Source organism: Callithrix jacchus, chromosome 15, assembly GCF_049354715.1.
Source record: "Callithrix jacchus isolate 240 chromosome 15, calJac240_pri, whole genome shotgun sequence".
NCBI lineage: Eukaryota > Metazoa > Chordata > Mammalia > Primates > Cebidae > Callithrix > Callithrix jacchus.
In genome coordinates, this window is record NC_133516.1 from 80,298,609 (window position 1) to 80,320,184 (window position 21,576).

At 40.5% G+C, this 21,576-nt stretch overlaps 2 protein-coding genes across 15 annotated transcripts in view; one reads left to right on the top strand and one right to left on the bottom strand.

Moving 5' to 3' along the window:
* The window catches only part of HSPBAP1 (HSPB1 associated protein 1), a 58,813-nt gene that overhangs the window by 28,385 nt on the left and 8,852 nt on the right, over positions 1-21,576 (top strand). For 9 of the 10 annotated variants that reach the window (XM_054246042.2, XM_078351986.1, XM_078351988.1 and 6 more), the window contains 3 exons: positions 7,978-8,114; positions 11,811-11,982; positions 21,342-21,425. In XM_054246042.2, coding sequence (XP_054102017.1) covers positions 7,978-8,114; positions 11,811-11,982; positions 21,342-21,425 — 393 coding nt within the window. Of the gene's footprint in view, positions 1-7,977; positions 8,115-11,810; positions 11,983-12,168; positions 12,252-18,404; positions 18,410-19,086; positions 19,101-21,341; positions 21,426-21,576 lie in introns of all 10 variants that reach the window. The other variant, XM_078351990.1, reaches the window with a different exon arrangement.
* PARP14 (poly(ADP-ribose) polymerase family member 14) overlaps positions 1-21,576 on the bottom strand; it is a 121,916-nt gene that overhangs the window by 25,304 nt on the left and 75,036 nt on the right. For 2 of the 5 annotated variants that reach the window (XM_078351979.1, XM_035274032.3), the window contains exon 17: positions 639-895. The exons of the other annotated variants lie outside the window; for them this stretch is intronic. In XM_078351979.1, coding sequence (XP_078208105.1) covers positions 882-895 — 14 coding nt within the window. In that variant the 3' untranslated portion in view covers positions 639-881. Of the gene's footprint in view, positions 1-638; positions 896-21,576 lie in introns of those variants that run through there. 5 annotated transcript variants of the gene reach the window in all.

Sequence of the window (21,576 nt, forward strand, 5' to 3'; positions counted from 1 at the left end):
GCAGGTGTGTGACCTGTCCATTAAGTGCGGATATGAAAGGTAGTGTTTGCCAATGTGTTGGAATTCTAACTGAGCCCTTATAAAATCTGATTTTTTGGTTGAATGCATTTTCTGTCAGCTTACATCATGGCAGTTAATTCTGCTATGAATAACCAAGTCCATTAAGATTATGTCACCTTGGCCGGGCGCAGTGGCTCACGCCTGTAATCCCAGCACTTTGGGAGGCCGAGGTGGGTGGATCACGAGGTCAAGAGATCGAGACCATCCTGGTCAACAAGGTGAAACCCTGTCTCTACTAAAAATACAAAAATTAGCTGGGCATGGTGGTGCATGCCTGTAGTCCCAGCTACTTGGGAGGCTGAGGCAGGAGAATTGCCTGAATCCAGGAGGCGGAGGTTGCAGTGAGCCGAGATCATGCCATTGCACTCCAGTCTGGGTAACAACAGTGAAACTTCGTCTCAAAAAAAAAAAAAAAAGATTATGTCATCTTTTGTCTCAAAATTTTCCGGGCACCAAGTCTTCTTACATCACAGGTACCTATATCGGTTTAATTCATTCAGTCACCAAGTCTTATTACTTGCTGTTTCAAGCTTTCTTATATCTGTCATAAAATGGTGGGTAGGTAAACATTGAAATATGTACATTGTAAAAATTTTTATTAATTTAAAATGACACGACCTACTGTATGTTAACATATATAATATTTTTAAGAAAATAACTTATTCACAATTTTTTAATGTCATCAGAGGGATGGATTGTTGTACATTAGGGTATGTCTTCTTGATGTCTGGCTGTAAGAAGACAGCTGGATTCTCTGCTTCTCCATTCAAGCTGTTGCAATTTGTTGGTTTGTTTGAAGTATATGAAGAAAACTTTGCCTCTCACACATATGAAACTGAAAAGGGGAAGAGTGTTTATCAATAACAGCCTTTTCAGATAATTGTGGATTTTTTTATACCATACCAAACTTGATAAGGGGTAGTTTCTTAAAGGTTCATTAGTTGCAATATAAAATCTGAACCTGTAGTGAATGACCTCTGTACTCTTATTATAAATCCATTGGTCTGTCTTGCACAGAATGGATCTTATGTAATGTTATTCATGGATCATTTGGAAAATATTGGTTTACTGAATTATGTAGATCTTCCAAATGTAGACACATTTTGAGTATACTTGATACATTTCATTATTCAAAAAGTCACATTTGTTAATATCACTGTTCTTATCAGAAAAACCTTTAAAGTATTAGTAAGCTCTGGATCATATATTTCTTTTTTTTATCTTGAGACAGAGTCTGACTCCGTCACCTAGGCTGGAGTGCTGTCACATGATGTTGGCTTACTATAACCTCCATTTCCTGGGTTCAAGCAATTCTCCTGCCTCAGCTTCCTGAGTAGCTGGGATTATAGGCATGCACCACCACACCCGGCTAAATTTTGGATTTTTAGTAGAGGTGGGGTGATACATTTCATTATTCAAAAAGTCACATTTGTTAATATCACTGTTCTTATCAGAAAAACCTTTAAAGTATTAGTAAGCTCTGGATCATATATTTCTTTTTTTTATCTTGAGACAGAGTCTGACTCCGTCACCTAGGCTGGAGTGCTGTCACATGATGTTGGCTTACTACAACCTCCATTTCCTGGGTTCAAGCAATTCTCCTGCCTCAGCTTCCTGAGTAGCTGGGATTATAGGCATGCACCACCACACCCGGCTAAATTTTGGATTTTTAGTAGAGGTGGGGTTTCACCATGTTGGCCAGACTGGTCTTGAACTCCTGAACTCCAGTATCTGCCTGCCTTGGCCTCCTAAAGTGCTAGGATTACAGGCATGAGCCACCGTGCCCGGCCAAAAATGCAACTTTAAAAATAATATAATTAACTATAATTACTATACAAAAATTATGAAGGATAAATACTTAAATTCAAATTTCAAACAGCCCCTTAAATGGACATTATACATTAGCAATTGTCTGAGTCTCTTTTTCCTTAGAAAAATTACCTTAGGTCTTTGGGAGGCCAAGGCAGGTGGATCACGAGGTCAAGAGATCGAGACCATCCTGGTCAACATGGTGAAACCCCGTCTCTACTAAAAATACAAAAAATTAGCTAGGCATGGTGGCGCATGCCTGTAATCCCAGCTACTCAGGAGGCTGAGACAGGAGAATTGACTGAACCCAGGAGGCGGAGGTTGTGGTGAGCCGAGATCGTGCCATTGCACTCCAGCCTGGGTAACAAAAGCGAAACTCCGTCTCAAAAAAAAAAAAAAAAAAAAGAAAGAAAAATTACCTTAGGTACATAAACAGAAAAGAGGTAATTAACTCTCTACCCATCAATAGGCTGGATAAACACCTTAATTCTTACATTCCAACTTGTCTCATCAGAGAGCATTCCTGGCCTTCAGACCCCATTATTCATTACCAAATCACCTGCCTTAATTTCAACATGCTCTCATAGCTATGTTTTAAAGTCGAAGACATGTTACAACTTATCTTCCATCTACTGTATCTTGGGATTCTGTGTCCTGGTGACTTAACAAGGCTCCTGACTTTCAGTAGCCAATTCAAATCATAATATCAAATGGAATCTACCTGAGTAGCTAGCATTCTTGAGGCAAAATCCCTTTTGTTACATGTTGATAACTTCAATTATGATGATACTTATTGATAATTGCAAAAGGTAAAACCTGTCATTCTTACCTAATCAGTCTGAGAGAAAGAAATTTTGTGTAGTATTGTCACAAATTCGCTCCCTTTCTTGGAAAGTAGAGAACAAAATGTTCATAGCAGATGCTTTACTTGGATTAGTCAAGGATATGATGATAACTAAAAAATAATGTTTAATTTTATTTTCTATACACAAAAGTCATTTAAGTGTCAAAACCATACTTTTAGGCCATCTTGAGGCTACAGGATATTTTCCAGTCATATCAGTATATTTATCAATGAGGGAATCTAATTTGTGGAAGAAAAGAGTTAATAGGAGGAAACTTCAAGTAGAGGCTGAAAGTCAAACTTATAAAAATAGCAGAGGGCCAGAGAGATTAAGAATTTCTTACCAAGACTGACAAAAGCTACACTGACTAACTAGAAGCCACAGAAAATTTGACAAAGATGAAGCAGGCGTTTAAGTCTAAACATTCTCTGAGGGGTCCTAAAGACCAGAGAAATATCAAAAGAAGAAATGGTAAGAGTAGGAAAAAACACACTTATGTAATCATTGAAATACCTATTATGTATTCAGCACTATGTTAGCAGTTTGCAGGAATAAAAAGTTATAAAACATAGCCCAGAGAGCTTACAATATTGTTAAAGGAACAAGACACAGACGTTCTGTGTCACTTACCATTTAAATAGCAATCCAAATAAAACATATAGGAAGGAAGGCAGGGGACAGATGGATATGATACAAGTAGTTGAGAAGGATTCATAGCCAAGGCTGAACCTGAGCCAGGCCCTTAAACACAGAACTTTAACAGACAGAAATTGGAAAGGGCATGAGCAGAGGCCAGAAGGTAAGAGAGAACATAGGTCAGTGGGGAGACTGGACAGGGGCTTGCACAGAGCAGACAGATAGCATCAGCCATACTTGGGAGGGTCTTAAATGGTATTCTTATATAATTTTAAGTTATAAAATGTTTGTGAACATGATTAAAGTATTATAATTTTAATCTGGAGTATGACTTTAAATGTATTTTCATAAGAAACTATTTTAGAATTACTTAGAGGAGGAGACAGAACAGAAAAAAATAGAGTAATTACAGTTGTGAAGTTGTAAACCAGAGTGGCCCATAGACCCTTGGGGTCCCTGACACCCTTTCAGAGGATCTTTGGGATCAAAATTATTTTCATAATACTGCTAAGGTGATATTTGCTTATTTCACAGTGTTGACATTTGCACTGATGGTACCAATGCAATGGTGAACAAAGCTGCTAGTGTTGAGACAGTGGGACCAAAGTGTACTAGTAGGATTGTATTTTTTTTAACACAGCTTTATTGGGATATAACTGTGTAATGAACAGAAAAAGCATATATTTAAGGTGAACAATTTGATTAATTTTTACATATACATACACCCAAGAAACCATCACCACATTCAAGGTGACAAACATTTTGATCGTTTCCAAATGTTTCCCCGTGTCCCTTCATAACCTGTCTCTCCCTACACCCTCATTCTCAGACACCACTGATCTACTTCCTGTTTGACTGCAGGTTAGTTTGGCAGTTCTAGAATTTCATAGAAATGGAATCATATAGTAAGTACTTCTTTTTCATGCTAACACTCATCAAAGGAAGAGACAGACAAAGTTGACATCAGAACAAGGAAACCCTGGGTAGAGAGGGTCATTTCATCACAATAAAAGATCAGTTCACCGAGCAGACATAATAATCCCAAATGTGTATGAACCCAGTAACAGTTTCAAAATACATGAACAAAACTGACCAACCTAGAGTGATAAAAAGACAAATACACAATTATAGTAGGGGGGTTTCAATACCTGTGTCTCTATAATGGGTAAAACAAATAATACAGAAAATCAGTAAGGATACAGGAGACTTGAACAATCAACTTGATTTAATTGACATTTATAAAACACCCCAGCCAACAACAGAAAACACATTATTTCTAAGTGCACATGGAACATTTATCAAGATTGATTATATTCTGGGTCATAAAACAAGTTTCAACAATTAAAAAGGACTTAAATCATACAAAGTATGTTCTCTTACCACAACGGAATTAAATTAAAAATGAATGACAGAAAGATAACTGAAAAATCCCCAAATATTTAAAATGAAACATTACACTTCTAAACAATCAATAAGCCAAAGAGTAAATCACAAGGAAAATTAGGAAATATTAGGCTAGTCCTTGACTATACGTCAAGGCTGAAGAGATATGCTAAGCAACAGTCTGCAAGTAAGAGACAGGGAGGCCCAATATTAGCCTTGGTATAATTTAGTTGCTTAAAAATAAAAATGCTGCCTGACAGTGCGTTAATGGTATGATGTCCAGGTGATGGAATGTTACCATTCCATGGATACCGGTTCTGTGTAGACTGTCTGGGGTTCAGTTTGGGAACCAGGCTTTAGGGCTGTTGACAAAGTAAAGGAAATTGAGAGAAGAGCAATTGGAAGGAAAAGTTAATGCTGCTGTGTCTAGGTTGAAAAAATAAAAGGAGAAGCTGGACAGTTTTTTCTGATAACTTAAAAATAGCAATTTCTGGCAGAAAATAAACTCATTCTCTTTAATTATAGAAAGCAGATCTAGGACCCTCCTCTGTAAGCTACCAGGACGTAGATACTGATTTTGTAGTAAGTGGTCAACCAGCTCCTTGTTGCTCTTTTCAGGGATGGTGTAGAATAGAACTTTCTGAGAGTAGATGATTTTTAAAGATTTTTCCAGCTCTTAGAAGTATGTGTGAGTAGACTTCAAGACAGATCACCCCACTGATCACCCTTTTTGGTTTTACTGATATAGCAGCCAAACAGGCTGCTATTTCTAGCAAAACTCAGCACAGATTCCTGGGCCCTCAGTGACTTCAGACAACCCGTCAGTAGCTGAACGTCAATGGGAAGATAATCTCAACTCTCAGTGCTGTCTGTTTTTACATTGACAATTTTGCTGTTCGTTTTGTTTTGTTTTTTGAGCCTTTCTCTGTCACCCAGGCTGGAGTGCAGTGGTACAAACAAAGCTCACTGCAGTCTTGACCTCCAAAGCTCACGTGATCTTCACTCCTTAGCCTCCTGAGTAGCTGGGACCACAGGTGCATGCCCCTATGCCCAGCCAATTTTTTAAAAAACTTTTTTGTAGAGACAGAGTCTCACCAAACATTGGCCAGGCTGATCTTGAACTCCTGGACCCAAGCAGTCCTCCCATCTCAGCCTCTCAGAGTGCTGGGATTACAGGCATGAGCCACTGCACCTGGCTGACAGGTTTGCTTTTTAAGGCATTACTGTTAGGAGGTCAAGGAAGCCTCTCCTCAGTTTCTGATATAGTAACCTCACCCTGTAGAAAAATCTTCCTTCAGTACTTTCCAAAGCAGGGCTCTAGAACAGGGTTTTTCATGTGGGGTTGGTCTGTTACTTCCTCGACAGTATATATGAAATTAATTGTATATGTGTGTGTTTCTGAGAAGGGGCTTTGTTATTCATTAGATTCCTGAAGGGATGTATCTGTAAGATTAAGAATCACATAACCTGTCTCTTCTTAGCTAAGGCATATCTCTCTTTTTTCCTTTTTATACTGAATGGCTTTCAGCTACCTTCAGTTAAATTCTTCAGACTGAGGTGTGGTAAATTATTCAACAAGGACCAGGTTAATTAGAAGCCTTCCCTAAGCTCCCTGCTTGGGTGCAGGTCCCTCCTGCTGTGATCTTAAAGCATACCCTGCATACTTCTGTCAGAGGTGGGTGGATCACGAGGTCAAGAGATCGAGACCATCCTGGTCAACATGGTGATACCCCATCTCTACTAAAAATAAAAAATAAAAAAATTAGCTGGGCATGGTGGCGTGTGCCTGTAATCCCAGCTACTCAGGAGGCTGAGGCAGGAGAATTGACTGAACCCAGGAGGCAGAGGTTGCGGTGAGCCGAGATCGTGCCATTGCAGTCCAGCCTGGGTAACAACAGCGAAACTCCATCTCAAAAAAAAAAAAGAAAATTTAGACTGCAGTTGCTGATAAAAGAAGTGTCAGCATTGAACACCATGTTCTGCACGTAGAAGTGGGTTTTGTTTTGTTTTTTAAAACCGAAAGGAAAACTTTATGATGAAAATAAAAATAAGGCAGAATTTCACACCTGGTTCAATAGTATGTTCTTTTTCTCTTCTAGCTTATAAATCTGTTTAATCATATGGATTTGGGTTTATGTGTGACCCCATTTTTCTGCGATGCAAATGTGCCATCAGCTTCTAAGTATAGGCTTTTCCCAGTAGTTGAGTTGGGCAGGATCTGCCCACAGAACTAGGCATATGGAGAGTCTAAATCCAGAGCACCATGCTCTCTGTTCTAAAGATCATTGCACTTAAGAAGTTGATGACTGGGCCGGGCGCGGTGGCTCACGCCTGTAATCCCAGCACTTTGGGAGGCCGAGGTGGGTGGATCACGAGGTCAAGAGATCGAGACCATCCTGGTCAACATCGTGAAACCCCGTCTCTACTAAAAATACAAAAAATTAGCTGGGCATGGTGGCGCGTGCCTGTAATCCCAGCTACTCGGGAGGCTGAGGCAGGAGAATTGCCTGAACCCAGGAGGCGGAGGTTGTGGTGAGCTGAGATCGCGCCATTGCACTCCAGCCTGGGTAACAAGAGCAAAACTCCGTCTCAAAAAAGAAAAAAAAAAAAAGAAGTTCATGACTGTGGGGAGTATACTGAAAGCCATCCATGGATGTGTATTTCAGAAGATGTATTTGACACACCCACCTGAAGAATCTGATCTAGTAGATATGAGCTAAGGCTCCAGCATCAATAGTTTTAAGTAACCCTGCTAACATAGGAGAAGACTTCTTTTATGTGGTCACTGAAGTTAGTAAATTGCTTATTTATACAAATATCTGCACTGCTTAGAGGGAATATGGCTTTCTGACTTCCTCGGTTGTGTCTCAGAGGTATTTGAAATAATGCCGTTTCCACTGCATTCACTGTTCTCACTGCCCAGAACATGCTTTCTTCATCTGAGTGAGCATTTTGTCTCCTCTGTTCATTGATTCATTACAAGCTTCCAGAACAGTGCCTGGCATGTTGAAAGTAGTCAGTAAATATTTGTTGAATGACTGCTATTAGTGTGGTTATTCAGATATGTTATTAGCTAAAAAGATTTCTTGAATTGCCCTGGAAACCTAACCTCTTCCATCTGTAGCATTTTCCATAATAGAGTATTCCAATTGCCAAATAACAGATGTACAAGTGAAAATGGGCAGCATTACCATACAGAGAAGTTGGTTAGTTCTTGATGGATTGCAACTTTATTTCAAAACAGGATGTGAAATGGTCTGACTTCGGGTTTCCTGGAAGAAATGGACAGGAAAGTACATTGTGGATTGGCTCCTTGGGAGCCCACACAACCTGTCATCTGGACTCCTATGGTTGTAACTTGGTATTCCAGGTACAAGGAAGGTAAGTGTGTGTGTGTGTGTGTGTGTGTGTGCGTGCGTGCGTGCGCAGTCGGGGTGGCAGAGAGAATAGGGCAGTACCCCAAGGCCTAGTCTCAGCCCCATCCTGTCAGCCTGCCTCATGATTAGGCAGACCTCTTAACCTCTGGTTTTGGTTCCTGCTCTGAAATGAGAACAGTTGAAATGGTGGCTTACAGGTGCGTGCCTTGCCATGATCAAGATTGTCTTCAAAGACTTAATTCTAGAACTCTGGGATTCCACTCCCAGGTCAGCTAGACAGCTCTCTGGTCTGCATTTGTATTTATGGAAATTAGGGACATTTGAGACAATCTTGCTCTGTTGCCCAGGCTGGAGTGCAATGGCATGATCATAGCTCCTGGACCCCAAGCCATACTCCCACCTTAGCACCTCGACTTCCTAGGACTACAGGTGTTTGCCACCATGCCCAGCCAATTTTTAAAAAAACTTTTTGCACAAATGGAGTCTTGCTATGTTGCCCAAGCTAGTCTTGATCTCCTGGCCTCAAGCTATCCTCCTGCCTTGGCCTCTCAAAGTGCTGGTGTGAGCCACTGTGCCCTGCCTGTGCTTAGCTTTTCTTTTTTACATAACAGATTATCATTTTCAAACTTCTATTTAAAAATGGGAGCACGCTTTCTTCAAATCTAAATAAATAAGAGCAGAGCAGTTTGTTGAAAGGAAGAGGCTTCACTGTTACCCTCAAGCCCCCCTCCAAGGGATGCCAGCGATCCTGGTTTGAGAAATACTGGACCCTTTCAACTCTAAATTTTAGTTTGTGCCTACCTAACACAATATGGTATATTGTTACCTTTGGTCGGTTTTTGTCTCCATCTATCTGTGGACTCTAGAAGATATAAGGGACAGGCAGTGCTTTTGATATACCTGGTTTCTGGAGTTCTGTGAGAGTCTAAGTGTTTGTGCCTCTTGGAGGATGTACTCAGATGTATGTGCAGTCTATTTTCCCCTAATAAACAATGCGCCAGTCTTTTGTCCTGCCTATGTGGGACATTTACAGGGCATCACAGAGAGTAAAACAGAAAAGGCCGTGTGCAAGTTCTCACACCTATTAGACAGGAAAGTGGATTCAAGAGAATCAGTTGGTATGTCTGTGGATACATTTCACATGTGAAGAATGCTGGAAATTACAGAATGATAAAAGTTAGTCCACTCTCTGATGCATTCAGTCTTTATTAAAGAGTATAGACTGTGTCACATGTAGCTACACACTGTGGATGCAACAGTGAATCAAATGAGTGTGGTCTCTACCCTTGTGGAGTTAACAGGCTGAAATCTTAAACTTGGTAAGGGAGACATCATTTTAAGTAGCTGCTGTCCATGTGTTCTGAGTTGGTAAGCAAGCCAAAGAAAATCAAGTTGGAAAAACATTATCAAAAAATACCTGAATTCTTTCTATGATATAAAGTTAATATCACTCTAACTTTATAATAAGATGTTTTCTGACCTTATATTACTCTGGAATAATAAAATAGCTTTAGTAAATATCCATCTAGTATCCTTCTGTACATGTGTTACAGGGACCATGTGTTACAGTAGATACAGAGGTGAGGGAGTAAGACACCCTCTCTGCCATGGGAGAGTTTACAGCCAGAGTGCAGGCAAGCCGACAGACAGCTGGGATACAAGGCAGAATGCCCATGCTCTAGAGGAAGGTTTCACAGAGCTGTGGGACTGAAAAGTGGAAAAGGTCATGTTCCTGTTGGAAAGATCAGGGAAGATTTCATAAACGAGCTGCCTTTTGTGGTGGGCCTTGAAGGATGAATAAATGCTCAAAAGACACAGATGGGAAGGGCAGAGGGTCCCTGGGAAAGCATGGGGTGTAGAGAGGACCCCTTGAGTTGTCCAGTATAGGTTGTATATTGGAGACAGAGGGAGTAAACCAGAAAGGCAGGTAGGTTGAGGCCCCAGGATCTTGACTCCCAGGCAAACACTGTTTATTCTCTGTTCTTTCAGCATGAAGACCATGAGAGGTTTTTAAAGCAGGAGATGACATGATTGAATACCTTTTCTCATAAGATTCATGAATTTTACATTTTTTATGCCAAACAAAGCAGATTGGATGGGATGTTTATCATATGACCATTCCTTTGGGAAATATTGCTATGTGCAGGGGAAGGAACTGGGATCTAGAGAAGCCAGGAGATCTGTTACCTAGTTCTGAATCCACCACCACCCCACTGAACAAGCTCTGAGTCTTTCTGCCACTAATTTGAAAATGAAATTAGACTGATGATCTCTTCAGAGCCCTTCCAGCTCTAACATTCAAAGCATATCAATATTGAAAACTGCTTTCAAACCATACAGTGGAATGGAGCATCTCTTAAAGATTAAATTAAGTTTAAATTAAAGCTTTAAGATGAAGCAAACAGTTTTTGAACCTCAGTGGTTTTTAAGCTGATGGCTGTGTAAATTGATAGGCTGCGTTATAGCTCTAAAATGAATTTTTTTTTTTTTTTTTAGATACAGGGTCTTGCTCTGTTGCCCAGTCTGGAGTGCAGCAGCACAATCATAGCTCACTGCTACCTTGAACTCCTGGGCCCAAGCAACCCTCCCATCTCAGCCTCCTGAGTAGCTAGGACTACAGACACATGCCACCACACCTGGCTAATTTTTTAAGAAAACGTTTTTATGGGGACAAGGTATTGCTATGCTTACCATGCTCCAAAGTTGGTCTCTAACTCCTGACCTCAAGCAGTCCTTCTGCGTTGGCCTCCCAGAGTACTGAGGTTACAGGCAACGAGCCACCACACATGGCCTGAATGTGAATATTTACTGAAGAGTAAAGCATTTCACTATTTCTATAAAACCTTCAAATTTCCAAAGCAAAATAAGACTTTAGTACACACTTCTTAGTTTGAAAACAGCAGCCACTGTTTCTTGGTTCTGAAAGGACTCGATAGCCCCACTCTAACAACTGCAAGGGGTCACTGGAGGGCTTTGGGCTTCTCTTCTCAGTATTAGGTTTTTTTGCTCCTTTCTGTTTGCTTGCCCAGCTAGACAACTAGATTTTGGGGTCTCATTCTTTTCTCCTACTTCTCTCGCTTTTGCCTCAGATGTCTTTCCCCTTTTGGCATAAAGTATTGGTCTGATGTTTCCATTTTCAAAACTGTTTTAAGTGACAAACATTTTACAGTTTTCTTTTTGAAAATTCCTACATTATACTACTTTATTTATGTGGCATTATTTGTGCATATCCACTCCCTAACGGATTAACTTAGCAAATGTTTAACTTAAGGAATTTGTAACCCAAACTGGCAGAAGTCTGGAAACTATTTGGTGGATGGAACTTTGAGTGTTTTCTCCAAATAAGATAAGAATACAGATATTTGAAAGAGTTGGGGTTATTATGGACTAGCTGTAGAATCAGGAATGAAAACTATTTATAAGAAGGTAGACTTTGATTTGAGATAAGAAGGAATGACCTTACAGGCTAGATTCTGTCCCAGCATTGGAAGGGGCCCCTCGGTTGCTGCACAGCCTTCCACCAGGTATCCGCAGAGGGATTCTAGCGCTGAGTCAGAGATGGCCAGGTTGACCACTGATGGTGCCTGTATTCCTTAGGGATTGAATTTAAATGAGTAAAAATGAACATTTATCTTTTTCCTTCTTGCATGTTTTATCTTTAAGGTCAGAGTACTAACTTGTATCTTTTTTTTTTAATTAGGAAACGATGGCATCTCTTTCCTCCTGAAGATACTCCTTTCCTTTATCCAACTAGAATCCCTTATGAAGAATCTAGTGTGTTCAGTAAAATCAATGTTGTCAATCCTGATTTAAAGCGTTTTCCTCAGTTCCAGAAAGCTCAAAGACATATGGTTACACTGAACCCAGGACAGGTAATGAGGCTTTGAAACATTAACGACCTGCCAGGGACACCACAGCTGAACTCTCTCAAGTCCTTTTACTATGTGCTTCCCCTCCCCACTCTGTACAAACGAGAATGGCTTCCTTCCCTCTGCTCTGCTATTGGCAGGAAGCTTCCCCAGCACTAGGCTTCAGACATAGACACATCCCCTTCACAGGTCCTGGAAAGGAAATGGGAAGAGGGAACACAGCTCCTCCTATTGGTAAAGAGGAGAATGGACTTTGGAGGAAGACAGAAAATGTTCAAAGCATGGGTACTTGAGCATCTCTGGAACACTTATTCACAGTTAATATCTGTTCAATGATAGCAGGTTGGAATGTATCCAAGTGTGGGCCAACGGGGGCAGAAGGAACTGAGAATGTTTGCTTTTAAGCAAGAATGGATGTTGTTTTCATAAATTACTAACTGAAACATTTCTGAAGGTATTGTACTTAGTGCTGCTTCCCAATAAGGAAAACTCCCTTTACAACATTGGTGCTTGCTCTCTGATATTTCATGAATAATTTGAAAGATTTTCTTAGTCATTTAAGGAGACTTTATTCTCTCGATTATCCCTCTCTCCTGCCTGTCGTCCTTCCATTGTACCCATCTCACTAGCTCTTTTCCTGCTTCCTTCACTGAAGCGCTGTCAACTCAATTTCACTTGTACTCAGTTGCCACAACCTGCTGGTCACTCTGGATTCGCCTCTCCCCACAGCCCCTGACAACAACTAATCTTTTTCTATCTTTGTAGATTTGACCATTCTGGACGTTTCACACAGTACAGTATAACACAGGGCATTCTGTGTCTGACTTCTTTCACGTAGCATAATGTATTCAAGGGTCATCCACATTGTAGAATGTTACTAGCACTTCATTTTTTATAGCTGAATAATATTCCATTGTATGAATATATAACATTTTGCTTATCCATTCATCAGTTGATGGACATTTGCATTGTTTCTGCTTTGCTGGCTATTATAAGCAATGCTGCTTTGAACATTTATGTACAAATTTTCTGTGTACATATGTTTTCAATACTCTTGAGTATATACCTAGTAGAATTGCTGAGTCATATGGTAACCCTCTGTTTTGCTTTTTGAGGAGTTGCAAACTATTTCCCATAGCAGCTGTACCATTTTACATTCCCACCAGCATTGTATGAGGGTTCCAATTCTTCACATATTTCCCAACACTTGTTGTTTTCCTTTTTTATTATTATTTTTACAGCCATTCTAGAGGGTGTGAAGTGGTTGCCAATTCATATTCTCTTCTGTCTTTAACAGCCAAATTTGAATGAGTGATTTTGTATATTGTATCAGTTTTCCTTGCATCCTGTCCATTCTTTTATTCTATTTTAGGTTTTGGGGTACATGTGAAGAACATGCAAGATTGTTGCATAGGTACACACATGGCAGTGTGATTTGCTGCCTTCCTCCCCATCACCTATATCTGGCATTTCTCCCCATGCCATCTCACCCCAACTCCCAACCCCCTGTCCCTCTCCTGTTTCCCCCTACAGACCCCAGTGTGTAGTGCTACCCTCCCTGTGTCCATGTATTCCCATTGTTCAGCATCCATCTGTGAGTGAGAACACGCAGTGTTTGATTTTCTGTTCTTGTGTCAGTTTGCTGAGAATAATGGTTTCCAGGCTCATCCATATCACTACAAAGGACACGAACTCATCATTTTTGATGGCTGCATAATATTCCATGGTGTATATGTGCCACATTTTCCCTGTCCAGTCTATCATCGATGGGCACTTGGGTTGGTTTCAGGTCTTTGCTATTGTAAACAGTGCTGCAATGAACATTCGTGTGCATGTGTCCTTATAGTAGAACGATTTATAATCCTTTCATATATACCCAGTAATGGGATTGCTGGGTCAAATGGAATTTCTATTTCTAGGTCCTTGGGGAATCGCCACACTGTCTTCCACAATGGTTGAACTAATTTACACTCTCACCAGCAGTGAAAAAGTGTTCCTATTTCTCCACATCCTCTCCAGCATCTGTTGTCTCCAGATTTTTTAATGATTGCCATTCCATCTGACGTGAGATGGTATGTCAATGTAGTTTTGATTTGCATCTCTCTAATGACTAGTGATGAACATTTTTTTCATGTTTCTTGGCCTCATATATGTCTTCTTTTGTAAAGTGTCTGTTCATATCCTTTGCCCACTTTTGAATGGGCTTGTTTTTTTCTTATAAATCTGTTTTAGTTCTTTGTAGATTCTGGATATCAGCCCTTTGTCAGATGGGTAGACTGCAAAAACTTTTTCCCATTCTGTTGGTTGCTGATTCACTCTAATGATTGTTTCTTTTGCTGTGCAGAAGCTGTGGAGTTTGATTAGGTCCCATTTGTCTATTTTGGCTTTTGTTGCCAGTGCTTTTGGTGTTTTGGTCATGAAGTCCTTGCCTACGCCTATGTCCTGAATGGTTTTGCCTAGATTTTCTTCTAGAGTTTTTATGGTGTTAGGTCTTATGATTAAGTCTTTAATCCATCTGGAGTTAATTTTAGTGTAAGGTGTCAGGAAGGTGTTCAGTATCTGCTTCTGCACATGGCTAGCCAGTTTTCCCAACACCATGTATTAAACAGGAAATCCTTCCCCCATTGCTTGTTTTCATCAGGTTTGTCAAAGATCGGATGGTTGTAGATATGTTATGTTGCCTCGTAGGCCTCTGTTCTGTTCCATTGGTCTATATCTCTGTTTTGGTACCAGTACCATACTGTTTTGATTACTGTAGACTTGTGGAATAGTTTGAAGTCCAGTAGTGTGATACCTCTCACTTTGTTCTTTTTGCTTAGAATTGACTTGACTGTGCGGGCTCACTTTTGGTTCCATATGAAGTTTAAGGTGGTTTTTTCCAGTTCTGTGAAGAAGGTCAATGGTAGTTTGATGGGGATAGCATTGATTCTGTAACTTACTTTGGACAGTATGGCCATTTTCACAATATTGATTCTTCCTAACCAAGAACATGGAATGGCTCTCCATCCGTTTATGTCCTCTCTTATTTCATTGGGCAGCAGTTTGTAGTTCTCCTTGAAGAGGTCCTTTACCTTCCTTGTTAATTGTATTCCTAGGTATTTTATTCTATTGGTAGCAATTGTGAATGGCAGTTCGTTCTTAATGTGGCTCTCTTTAAGTCTGTTATTGGTGTATAGGAATGCTTGTGATTTTTGCACATTGATTTTGTATCCTGAGATTTTGCTGAAGTTGCTTATCAGTTTCAGGAGATTTGGGGCTGATAATACAATCATTTCGTCTACAAATAGAGACAATTTGACTTCCTCCTTTCCTATTTGAATACCCTTTATTTCTTTTTCTTGCCTGATTGCTCTGGCTAGAACTTCCAATAATATATTGAATAGGAGTGGTGAGAGAGGGCATCCTTGTCTAGTGCCAGATTGCAAAGGGAATGCTTCCAGTTTTTGCCCATTCAGTATGATATTGGCTGTTGGTCTGTCATAAATAGCTTTTATTATTTTGAGATATGCTCCATCAATACCTACTTTATTGAGGGTTTTTAGCATAAAGTGCTGTTGAATTTTGTCAAAGGCCTTCTCTGCATCAATTGAGATAATCATGTGGTTTTTGTCTTTGGTTCTGTTTATGTGGTGAATTATGTTTATAGACTTGTGTATGTTGAACCAGCCTTGCATCCCTGGGATGAATCCTAATTGATCATGGTGGCTAAGCTTTTTGATGTGCTGTTGCAATGGGTTTGCCAGTATTTTATTGAAGATTTTTGCATCTATGTTCATCATGGATATTGGCCTGAAGTTTTCTTTTCTTGCTGAGTCTCTGCCAGGTTTTGGTATCAGGATGATGTTGGTCTCATAAAATGATGTGGGAAGTGTTCCCTCTTTTTGGATTGTTTGGAATAGTTTCAGAAGGAATGGTACCAGCTCCTCTTTGTATGTCTGGTAGAATTCGGCTGTGAACCCATCTGGACCTGGGCTTTTTTGTGTGGTAGGCTCTTAATTGCTGCCTCAATTTCAGACCTTGTTATTGGTCTATTCAGTGTTTTGACTTCTTCCTGGTTTAGGCTTGGGAGGATGCAAGTGGTCAGGAATTTATTCATTTCTTCCAGGTTTACTAGTTGATCTGCATAGAGTTGTTTTTAATAATCTCTGATGATGGTTTGTATTTCTGTGGAATCTGGTGATATCCCCTTTATTGTATTTTTATTGCATCTATTTGATTATTCTCTCTTTTCTTTTTTATTAATCTGGCTAGGGGTCTATTTTGTTGATCTTTTCGAAAAACCAGCTCCTGGATTTATTGATTTTTTTGAAGGGTTTTTTGTGTCTCTATCTCCTTCTGTTCTGCTCTGATCTTAGTTATTTGTTGTCTTCGGCTAGGTTTTGAGTTTTTTTGATCTTGTTCCTCTAGCTCTTTCAATTTTGAGAATAGGGTGTTGATTTTAGATCTCTCCTTGCTTCTCATGTGGGTATTTATTGCTATATATTTTCCTCTAGAGACTGCTTTAAATGTGTCCCAGAGATTCTGGTATGTTGTATCTTCCTTCTTGTTGGTTTCAAAGAACATCTTTATTTCTGCCCTCATTTCATTGTTTATCCAGTCAACATTCAAGAGCCAGTTGTTCAGTTTCCATGAAGCTGTGAAGTTCTGAGTTTCTGAATTCTGAGTTCTAACTTGATTGCACTGTGGTCTGAGAGACTGTTTGTTATGATTTCCGTTCTTTTGCATTTGCTGAGGAGTTATTTGCTTCCAATTATGTGGTCAATTTTAGAGTAGGTGCAATGTGGTGCTGAGAAGAATGGATATTCTGTGGATTTGGGGTGGAGAGTTCTGTAAATGTCTATTAGGTTTGCTTGGTCCAGGTCTGAGTTCAAATCCTGGGTATCCTTGTTAATTTTCTGTCTCGTTGATCTGTCTAATATTGATGATGCGGTGTTAAAGTCTCCCACTATTACTATGTTGGAATCTAAGTCTCTTTGTAAGTCATTAAGAACTTGCCTTATGTATCCAGGTGCTCCCGTATTGGATGCATATATATTTAGGATCATTAGCTCTTCTTGTTGCATTGATCCTTTTACCATTATGTAATGTCTTTCTTTGTCTCTTTTGATCTTTGTTGGTTTAAAGTCTGTTTTATCAGAGACAAGAATTGCAACTCCGGACTCTGGTTTTGTTTTTTTTTTTTTTTTTTTTTTTTTTGCTTCTTACTTGCTTGGTAAATCTTCCTCCATTTCTTTATTTTAAGCCTTTGTGTATCCTTGCCTGTGAGATGGGTTTCCTGGATACAGCACACGGATGGATTTGGCTTTTTATCCAGTTTGCCAGTCTGTGTCTTTTGATTGGGGCATTTAGCCCATTTATATTTAGGGTTAGTAATGTTATGTGTGAATTTGATCCTGCCATTTTGATGCTAGCTGGATGTTTTGCCTGTTAGTTGATGCAGTTTCTTCATTGTGTTGATGCTCTTTACCATTTGGTGTGTTTTTGGATTGGCTGGTACTGTTTGTTCCTTTCTATGGTTAGTGCCTCTTTCAGGAGCTCTCGTAAAGCAGGCCTGGTGGTGATGAAATCTCTGAGTACTTGCTTGTTTGCAAAGGATTTTATTTTTCCTTCACTTATGAAGCTTAGTTTGGCTGGATATGAAATTCTGGGTTGAAAGTCCTTTTCTTTAAGGATGTTGAATATTGGCCCCACTCTCTTCTGGCTTGTAGGGTTTCTGCTGAGAGATCTGCTGTGAGTCTGATGGGCTTCCCTTTGTAAGTAACCTGACCTTTCTCTCTGGCTGCCCTTAGAATTTTCTCCTTCATTTCAACCCTGGTGAATCTGACGATTATGTGCCTTGGGGTTGCTCTTCTTGAGGAATATCTTTGTGGTGTTCTCTGTATTTCCTGGACTTGAATATTGGCCTGCCTTGCTAGGTTGGGGAAGTTTTCCTGAATAATTCCCTGAAGAGTATTTTCCAGCTTGGATTCATTCTCTCCATCACATTCAGGTACACCTATCAAACGTAGATTAGGTCTTTTCACATAGTTCGATATTTCTTGGAGACTTGGATCATTCCTTTTTACCCTTTTTTCTCTAATCTTGCCTTCTTGTTTTATTTCATTGAGTTGATCTTTTACCTCTGATTATCCTTTCTTCGGCTTGGTGAATTCAGCTGTTGAAACTTTTGCATGCTTCTTGGTTTGTGTTTTTCAGCTCCATCAATTCACTTATATTCCTCTCTAAGTTGTTTATTCTCATTAGCATTTTGTCAAATCTTTTTTCAAGGTTTTTAGTTTCTTTGCATTTGATTAAAACATGTTATTTTAGCTCACGGAAGTTTCTTATTACCCACCTTCTGAAGCCTGATTCTGTCAATTCATCAGACTCATTCTCCATCCAGCCTTGTTCCCTTGCTGGTGAGGAGTTGTGATCCCTTGTAGGAGGAGAGGTGTTCTGGTTTCCGGTTTTTTCATCCTTTTTGCACTGGTTTCTTCCCATCTTTATGGATTTATCCACCTGTTGTTTTTGTAGTTGTTGACTTTCAGATTGGGTCTCTGAGTGGATGTTCCATTTGTTGATGATGAAGTTATTTCTTTCTGTTTCTTAGTTTTTCTTCTAACAGTCTGGCCCCTCTGCTGTAGGACTGCTGAGGTCCACTCCAGGCCCTGCTTGCCTGGGGATCACCTGCAGCAGCTGCAGAACAGTAGGGGTTGCTGCCAGTTTCTTCTTCTGCTATCTTTGTCCCAAAAAGATACTCACCAGATGTCAGTCTGAGCTCTCCTTTATGAGGTGACTCTTTGGATATATGGGGGTCAGGGAGCTGCTTGAGGAGACAGTCTGTCCTTTATAGGAGCTCAAGTGCTGAGCTGTGCGCTCCATTGTTCATTCAGAGCTGCTAGGCAGGTACGTTTAAGTCTGCTGCAGCAGAACTCATAAACCCCTTTTGTTTTTCCCAGGAGCTTTGTCCTGGGGAGTTAGGGCTTTATTTATAAGTTTTTGTTGTGCTGCTGCCTTTTTTCAGGGCTGTCTTGCCCAGCAAGGGTGCAGCCTAGTCACTGTCTGCCTGCAGAGGCTTTGCTGAGGTGCTGTGGGCTCTGCTCAGCTGCTGTGGGAACTTCCCTGCAGTCCTGTTTATACGGGTCTAGTTAGAACTGCCCTGGTAGTGGCGGCCCACCTCTATAATGTCAGACTGTCTCTGTAATGACAGACTGCCTCAGCAATGGCAGACTACCTCCGTAGTGGTGGACTGCCTTGGTAATGGTGGGTGCCCCTCCCCCACACAGCTGGACCATCCCAGGTTCAGCTGTGCTTGCTGTGAATCTCTCAATCCAGAGTATTTCCAATTGCTGTTTTTTTGTGAGGGTGGAACCAGCTGAGACTGATCACCTGGCTCCCTGCCTCAGAGCCTTTTTTTGTTCAAAGGTCAACTCTCTCCCAGGTGTTCCAATCGCCTTTTGAAAAGGCACCAGGATCTGTATGATTTCCCATGCGGCGACCCACTGTGCCAGCTGAAACAGCCGCTCTGATATTCATGGCACTTTTTCGCCCAGAAATATCCTAGCCTGGCTCCGTTTCAGTCCCCTTTTTAATCAGAAGAATGGGCGACTCTGCCTTCCCGGAGCTCCAGTCGCCAGCTAAAACAGCGCCCAGGCCCATGTATTTTGTATGGAGAACCTCTGCACTGGGGCACCGGCAAAATAGCCCCACTGGTCAAAACAGCTGCACTGGCCAAAACAGCCATGCCGGCGACCCATGGGGCTCTTCCGCCTGAGAATCTCCTGGTGTGTGGGCAATAAAAATCCTTCTGGAAATGTGGCATCCACTCACCCTCTGTGCTTTCTCTGGGAGCTGCAATCCTGAGCTGCTCCTAATCAGCCATCTTGGATCCCTCCCCTTGTCCATTCTTTAGTCTACTCAAACCCAGCTCTTCTCTCACCATTTCACTGGAAACTTTACTCTGATAGGACATGTATAATCTACTAATGACTAAATTAAGTGGCCTTTGATAGTTTCCAGTTTTCCTGAAAGGATCTCTTTTTCCATTTCCCAGTCCTGCCTTATTCATAGCAAGTACCAGTAGTTTCCTAAATCTGAAGCCCAAAAGCTTCAGATTATCTCCATCTGCTCTGCTGTCCATAGGAAATCTCATACTGAGTACTGAGTCTGGATAGATGCCACCCTTCTTGACTCTGCCCATTGCTTTTGTTTATTATACCTTCCTATTTAGATTTTAACATTTAATAAGTGGACCTTTATAAGTATCTCCTGTCCTTCTCAGACTTTCCCTTGATACCACTATTTAAATCATTCCTCTATTTAGAATTTATCAGCAACTACTAATGCCTACCAGATAAAATCTAGATTTTTTTTTTTTTTTTTTTTGAGACGGACTCTCACTCTTTCACCCAGGCTGGAGTGCAGTGGCATGATCTCGGCTCACTGCAACCTCTGCCTCCCAGGTTCAGGTAATTCTCCTGCCTCAGCCTCCTGAGTAGCTGGGATTACAGCTGTGCACCACCGCACCCAACTAATTTTTGTATTTTTAGTAGAGATGGGGTTTCACCATGTTGGTCAAGCTGGTCTCAAATTCCTAACCTCATGATCTGCCCTCCTCAGCCTCCCAAAGTGCTGGGATTACAGGCACGAGCCACCATGCCTGGCCTCAAATCTAGATTCTTACTCTGAAGTCTCGGTCCTTCACTGTCCCTAAACTAACTCCCCCACTGTGTCTCCCATTATTTCCTCTGCAATAATAAGACTGATCTACTTGCTATCCTCTATAACCCTATCTCCTTCACCTCTGCCTCTTATCCTTCCTGGCGTGCCCTCATTCTTTTCTCTGTCTAAGTGCTCTCCGAGCCCTGTTTTAAATCACACTTCCTCCATCCATGTTGCCCTTGACCTCCCTAGTTCATGCCTGTTTTGCCCACCGATGAAATTCTCCAACATCATTGTTCTCTAACTTACCATTTCTATAATGCCACCTTCCTATACATTATCTTCTCATTGGCCTTATTTCGAACTGTGAGAAAACAGAAATCATGTCCTATGCGTTTTACCTATGCCCTTTCTCAGGATGCATACAACTATTTTGTGATGGAAAGCAGGAAAAATTAAAATCTCAGAACCATGTACTAAGATTTAGGTGCAGATGAAGAAGGTCCAGGATTAAAGAGAATAGAGATGCTGGCAGTTTCTTTTGTAGAGCATGCAAACTTGTAGATAAAAAAGAAATAAAAGGAAAAAGGATTGTGAGGTTTTTTTTCTTTCTTTGCTTTTCTCCACCAATATTATCGTGAATTCCTTTGTAGTCCTTTTTTCCCTGACGTAAAAATGAAATGTCCTGTTCTTGTGCTAACCGTTCTTTGTTTGGTTTTCAGGTTCTGTTTGTTCCCAGACACTGGTGGCATTACGTAGAATCCATTGATCCTGTCACTGTCAGCATAAACTCCTGGATCGAACTGGTACTTTTTCATTCTGTTTTGTTTTCTTAAGTAAGTGCAATTCCTGCTTTTAAAAGATATATGAAGTCTGGCTGTACAACTTGGTAATTACTTTTTTAACCAATGCTTCCGTATTTTTTTTTTTGTTTTAGTGCACTATAACTTATGTATT